We start from the raw sequence: 6,626 nt of genomic DNA, 5'->3' as shown, positions 1-6,626 counted from the left end.
TGCAAGATTACCACCATCTGATCTATTAAAATGATTAGCAACATTTGTAGAGTGGTTCTTCTGTATATCATACACATCATCATGGAGGCGATCCCGCAATCTCCTTGTTGTTCTGCCCACATATTGTATGTGGCAGATTTTACATGTAATCAAGTATATTAAATATCTGGTGTGGTTTGTTCACACCAGGTGCATTGATCCATGGCACATTATGTGCCCTGTTCACACCATACAAGTGTGTTCGTATGCATGTGCAATGCAATATAGAAAAGCATTAAAATGATTTTGTAACAGTTAAATTATTATTTCTTTTTAAATAAAGGGAAAACGGAAACCCTGTGAGTTGTAGCAACACATGGCACTGCCCCAACACAACAAACAACGGAGTGTATTCATTGCATTGACCGTAACATGTGCCTGCTGGTATGAACAGGCCCTGAAAATGTGAAATGTGAATGTTTGTCAAATTGGCAAACTAATCAATGAGAAATAGTCTCCATTGACTGTTTATATATTTGAATATAAAGTATGTTTCTTGTTCCAGTTTGCATACAAGATAGGAAAGGAGGATATATTAATAGAGTATTTTATTATCATGTATATCAGCAAATTACATGGCTTGTTAATTTATGAAAGGAACTCATTAGCGTTTTTTTTTTTTCATCTGGGTACACACAGGAAGACTGGCATTTTGTAAAGAAAATTAACTTGATGTAGAGTTTTGGGTTATTCCGATGAAGGTGAGCTCGTCTTTTACAATTTGCTGTATCCAGGGCAGCACGCTGAAAAGGTTGACATGGAAATCTCGATTGGTAGCTGGAACTGGAGTCTTACGTTTATATCCGTGGCAGCTATCTACTGTACCCCAGCTTGTAACCCCCACCTAGAGAAAATTCGGAAAACAGAGCTTCAGTAAAATATATTAGAAGACATTACCATACTTTGTCTTGGGAAGAAACAGTGTCAACCATTTCCCCATCCTCTTTCTAATGTGTTTGCAGGGCCTTCTTTAATACAGGGCAAAAGGGGCAGCTCAGTCATTGTTGTGGGGCCCAAAGCAACTGCCACTTGAGCCCACACTGCCCGCAAATATTTGATAAGTGGATTTGGGATGGACCAAGAAAATGATTGCCCAGGCCAAGGTCCAATCAATATTAAAGATGGTCCTGTGTGTTTGTATCTAAAGCCCATCCACTGGCACGTAGGTTGAGCCTGGAAGGATTAAAGCTGGGTACACACTATTACTTTTAATAACCTGTGCGCCCATTTAATAAACAATGCCCTCATTTAAAAATCAAGGCTCCCCATTTAAGACAGCTACATTGTTGCAGTTTTTAATCAGAAAACTTTTGCAATCAAAGCTATTTCTTTCTGTAGCAGGAGCAGTGATAACCAGGAACCTGATTTAATAAAAAAAAAAAATTAGCTCCGGTTGGAGCCACTGTACTAACCATGCGAGGTTAGTCCAGTGATCTCCCCTGCTGAGCTGTTGTGTTCTGACAGGGGGACAGCCCTACTGCCAGAACACTCTGATCAGCTCTCTCTGCCATTGGTGGAGAGCACTGATTGGGAGTCGGTCGGATGCTGGTTTTCCAGCATGCTCGTGCGACAAAAGCCGGTAACACGGCCGGCTTCTGTTGGACAGAACAACAAACACATAGGCTGAATGTCAGCCGTTTTTTTTTTTTTTAACAAGTCATTGTCTCCTGACATTCGGCCTGTGCGTACCCAGCTTTAAGGCTTAGGTCACACCTGTATGGTGTGTGTGTTAGGTGGGTGACAATTTAGGTGCATATTACATGATCTACCATTGAACTATATGGAAGAAAAACCCGGAGCAGCTGGTTAGGGATGGGTATGGTAATTTTATTTTTGATGAAAACACATCAACGTAGCAGCAAGCAGGATTTTATTTTAACACATGCACAGGTGTGAACAGGACCTTAGTGAAGTATGCTGGGTCAGACCAAGAGATATGTAGGATTTGGATGAGAGTGTGCATCTTCTCGTAAAAGGGTGCGCATGGTGGGTCTCATAGAAAGGGCTTTGCCAGCCACGATTTGGGACACTAAGGCACTATAGCAGCACCTCTATTAGCAACCTAGTGTTGGAAACAAGTTGTGACTGTAGGTTACCAAATTAGACTGGTCAGATAACTACTTTCTTAGGAACCATGATTTACCTTATCATTGGGAAGAACTATGGTATATCACTTGTAAAGACTGTATTGCTGAGCTGTATAGCTTGTTCCTGTATTCTTTTGTTAAAAGAACTGTTTAGTAAATAAGCTGAAGAAAAGAAACCTTGGCTCTGTGTTATGCAGTATGTAGTTTTAGCTGCCTGTGAAGTAAATGCAATTGCTTATGGCTACAGGCAACCAGGCATAGCAGTAAAGTCTTAGGATATTCCAGATGGGGAAATGTTGAGGTTACACTTCTATCAGCCTATAAAAAACCCGGAGCAGCTGGTTAGGGATGGGTATGGTAATAGTCAATTATAAGGGCCATCACACCTGGATTGTCCAGGTTTTTATTTATTCCAATATATATTAGGATTAGGCTCCATCCTTTACCCGAATTCAAATACTATATATGTGTTTGGGTGTGTGTGTGTGTGTGTATATATATATATATATATATATATATATATATATATATATATATATATATATATATATATACACATACACACACACATACACACACAGTATCTCACAAAAGCAGGTTCACCCACCCCTCACATTTTTGTAAATATCTTATTCCATCTTTTCATGTGACAACAATGACACTTTGCTACAATGTAAAGTAGTGAGTGTACAGCTTGTGTAACAGTGTAAATTTGTTGTCCCCTCAAAATAACGCAACACACAGCCATTAATGTCTAAACTGCTGGCAACAAAAGTGAGTACACCCCTAAGTGAAAATGTCTAAATTGGGCCCAAAGTATCAATATTTTGTGTGGCCACCATTATTTTCCAGCACTGCCTTAACCCTCTTGGGCATGGAGTTCACATTGCCAAAAATCACGGAGCTGGTGGATTTTAGGGACCTTGTGCTCCTCCATCTTCTGTTTGAGGATGCCCCACAGATGCTCAATAGGGTTTAGGTCTGGAGACATGCTTGGACAGCCCATCACCTTTACCCTCAGTTTTTTTAGCAAGGCAGTGGTCATCTTAGAGATGTGTTTGGGGTCATTATCGTGTTGGAATACTGCCCTGCGACCCAGTCTCCGAAGGAGCCACATGACACCAGGGAGGGAAAATGGCTAATTGGGCCCAATTAGGACATTTTCACTTAGGGGTGTACTCACTTTTGTTGCCAGTGGTTTAGATATTAATGGCTGTGTGTTGAGTTATTTTGAGGGGACAGCAAATTTACACTGTTATACAAGCTGTACACTCACTACTTTACATTGTAGCAAAGTGTCATTTCTTTGGTGTTCTCATATGAAAAGATATAATAAAATATTTACAAAAATTTGAGGGGTGTACTCACTTATGTGAGATACTGTATATATATTTATTTTTCAGCAGAGGCCCTATAAGGACATAAATTTATAGGATTTAAGGAATAAAATTATTGGTTTTGCTATTTTATATGTCATACGGTATCTGCTCAGTGGTTTTTCAAATGCAATTTGTTTGGAAAAAATGCGCTTTCATGAATTTTCTTGCACACAAACACAATATAATACCCAATTTTTTGGTAACATGTAAATAGATACCTAATATGTCCTGCTTTAAAATAGCATATGCCTGTGGAATAGCACCAAACTACGGTGCTTAAAATTCTCCATAAGTTACAGGTTGCCAGTTTAGAGTTAGAGGAGGTCTTGCACTAGAATTATTGCTCTTGCTCTAACGTTCGCGACAATACCTCACATGTGTGGTGCTAGCACCATTTACTAATGCATGCGGGGCTTATGTATGAGTTTGCATTTGTGCATAAGAACAGGGGGGCCGGGGCGCTTTAGTTTTTTTTTTAATTATTATTATTTATTTTATCTAAAGCTATTTTTTTTTATACTGTTTCTTAATTTTTTTTTTTAAATTAACTTATCCCTTGTGACAGCTTGGGCCTTGACAGGTACTCTTTATGTAAATATCTTGGGTCCATTAGACCCCAAATCCTCCAATGCAGCAGATCAGACACAGATCGGTCTGATTGGCTGCTTTCCTGGCCGCTAGTGGCCAGGTAAACAAAGAGCCGAAACCAGAAGTGACAAAATCCTTGTGGGGGTCACAGAGAGGGAGGTACAACATCAGTTCCTCTCTCTCTGTGCAGCCATCGCCACCGGTCGCAGTGCTCCCTGGTGCTGCAATCGGATAGCAGAGCTCAGGAAAGGTGACGGGGGGGGGGGGCCTTCCACCGCCCCCAGAGGTTATGAAGTGGCTGTTCAACAACTCACTTCACGACCGGGAATCGCACAGTGCAGCCTCGAACCTCTTCTTCTCAGGTCTCCCCGGTGGTGCTCCTGCCCTCTGTCCTCCACCGAGTGCCCCCATAGAAATCTGCTTTCTATGAGTGCACTCATGCGGGCAGCTCACTCCCAAGCTTTGCTGTCTGTGTCTATTGACACAGAGTGTAGGCAGGTGTAGTCTGCATTCTCCACTGCAGGTGGCGCTCAATCGCAGAAGCAATGCAGGTAGGGGAGGAAGTTGAGAGAAACTTGATTCCTCTATGATTTCCTTGGTCACAGGGAGGCAGCTATCCGATTGGATGCTGGCACCCCACGTGACTCTGGTGGCCATCTTGGGTCAAGTAGAGTATATTTAAAGTGGGGTTCCACCCAAAAAAACAAAAATACATTAAAAATCCTAAAAAAAACTAAAAAAAATTTGGATATTTTTTTTTTTAACTTACCTCTAAATGCCTGTTGCTAGGGGGTCCCTCGTAGTCTGCCCCTTCCAGTGCCTGGGCTGGTGACATCACTTCCCCCTCGGCACAGAAAGGGCTCCGCTCTGCTCCCTCCCTCCTGTCAATCATCTAGGACCCATTACAGGTCCCAGGTGACTGAGCGGCCAATCACGGCGCGCGGCGCCGCTCGCGCATGCGCAGTGGGTGCCAGGCTGTGAAGCCACAGCCCGGCACCCACAGTTGCAATGCCGGCACCGCTGAACAGAGGGGGAGACTAGCGGGGCTTCGATCCCCCGCATTGCTGGACCCAGGGACAGGTAAGTGTCCAATTAAAAGTCAGCAGCTGCAGTATTTATAGCTGCTGACTTTTATTTTATTTATTTATTTTTTTTAATGGACCCCCTGGGTGGAACTCCTCTTTAAGACTGCGGCTCCTGGGTTTGGGGCACTTTTTGCGAGGGGCTAGCGCAGGGAAATAAACTCTGTCTGACATTACTAGAGATAAGGAAAGACTCCAGAAGAGTAGGGAAAGTGCAGATACTACATCTATCTTCCAGGAAGCCTTCCATTTGGGTGTGGACTGGCCAGGCCACATTCCGCTCCTTGTGGCAGATGCTGTAGGTATGTTCCTTACTGCATCTCGTAGGTCCACCGCTGTCTCAGTTGCAAGTTTCTTTGGTTGGATGTGCTCCCCACTGGGCCTGTTGCACTTTTCTATAATATACTGTTACTGCAGAACTCAGACTCTATGTTTTCTGCCCACCACACAATGCTGCACCTAACCCACAAGCAGGACTCCCCTCCCCCTGCTCCCTTCTCGCTGGCTTTGATTGACAGCAGAGGAAGGCTGCCTCAGCAAAGCCCAAGAGACCAAGAAGTGAGAGGAGAGAAGAATGGGCACAGCGTTGAATCAAATTAGGGCTCAGGTAAGTAAAGGCGGGGGGGTGAGGAGGGATACTGATGCCTAAACATTTTTTACCTTAATGTAATGTAAAAGTGCCCCATCATTGGTATCAGTGGGAGGAATAATACCACATTGTTGGTGTCAGTGGGAGGAATAGTGCCCCATTGTTGGTGTTAGTGGAAGGAATAGTGCCCCATTGTTGGTCTTAGTGGGAGGAATAATGCCCCATTGTTGACCTTAGTGGGAGGAGCAGTGCCCCATCATTGGTGTCAGTGAGAGGAATGGTGCCCCATCATTGGTGTGAGTGGGAGGAATGGTGCCCCCATTGTTTGTGTCAGCGCGAGGAATTATGCCCCATTGTTGGTGTCATTGGGTGGAATAATGCCCCGTTGTTGGTGTCATTGAGTGGAATAGTGCCTCATCATTAGTATCAGTGGGAGGAGTTAGTGTTCTTCGGTTTAGATATAGTTTAAGCCTTCTTGTTGGGAAAAAGATTTACTAAAATATGTAAAAATACATTTCTGTTGACCTAAATGTCAGTTTATTTACATGCATCTTAGAATAGAGAAGATTTTAGTTCTTGAGTTTACGTATTCTCTAAGGTCTATAAACTGCAGCATCCTGCTATATCAGGTTTCCTTGTAAAGCATCTACAAAGGTTTATACTGTACATCCATAGATGTTATAATCATCACTGAGCTGCAAATGTATGTACTGTATTGTCTACTCACCTGAATATATCGCCCACGATAATTAATAATAAGGGGAGTGGCACCATCGTCTAAGTGAGTAAAGAGCATATACATAACAGGTTAGATTATGTAGCAAAGTACAGTAGAGTACAAAAAAAAAGGCAAATAAACACT

General features: G+C 42.7%; 1 protein-coding gene across 1 annotated transcript in view; it reads right to left on the bottom strand.

Annotated features, from left to right (window-relative positions):
• Positions 1-570: 570 nt before the first annotated feature.
• LOC141107590 (complement factor B-like) overlaps positions 571-6,626 on the bottom strand; it is a 104,575-nt gene continuing 98,519 nt past the window's right edge. The window contains exons 17-18 of the mRNA XM_073598435.1: positions 6,492-6,541; positions 571-883 (exon numbers count right to left, since the gene is read on the bottom strand). Coding sequence (XP_073454536.1) covers positions 704-883; positions 6,492-6,541 — 230 coding nt within the window. The 3' untranslated portion in view covers positions 571-703. The remainder of the gene's footprint in view (positions 884-6,491; positions 6,542-6,626) is intronic.

The sequence above is a fragment of the Aquarana catesbeiana genome, linkage group LG09, assembly GCF_042186555.1.
Source record: "Aquarana catesbeiana isolate 2022-GZ linkage group LG09, ASM4218655v1, whole genome shotgun sequence".
Lineage (NCBI taxonomy): Eukaryota > Metazoa > Chordata > Amphibia > Anura > Ranidae > Aquarana > Aquarana catesbeiana.
Note: the sequence above shows the minus strand (reverse complement) of the source record. Positions and strands in the feature narration are given on the sequence as shown.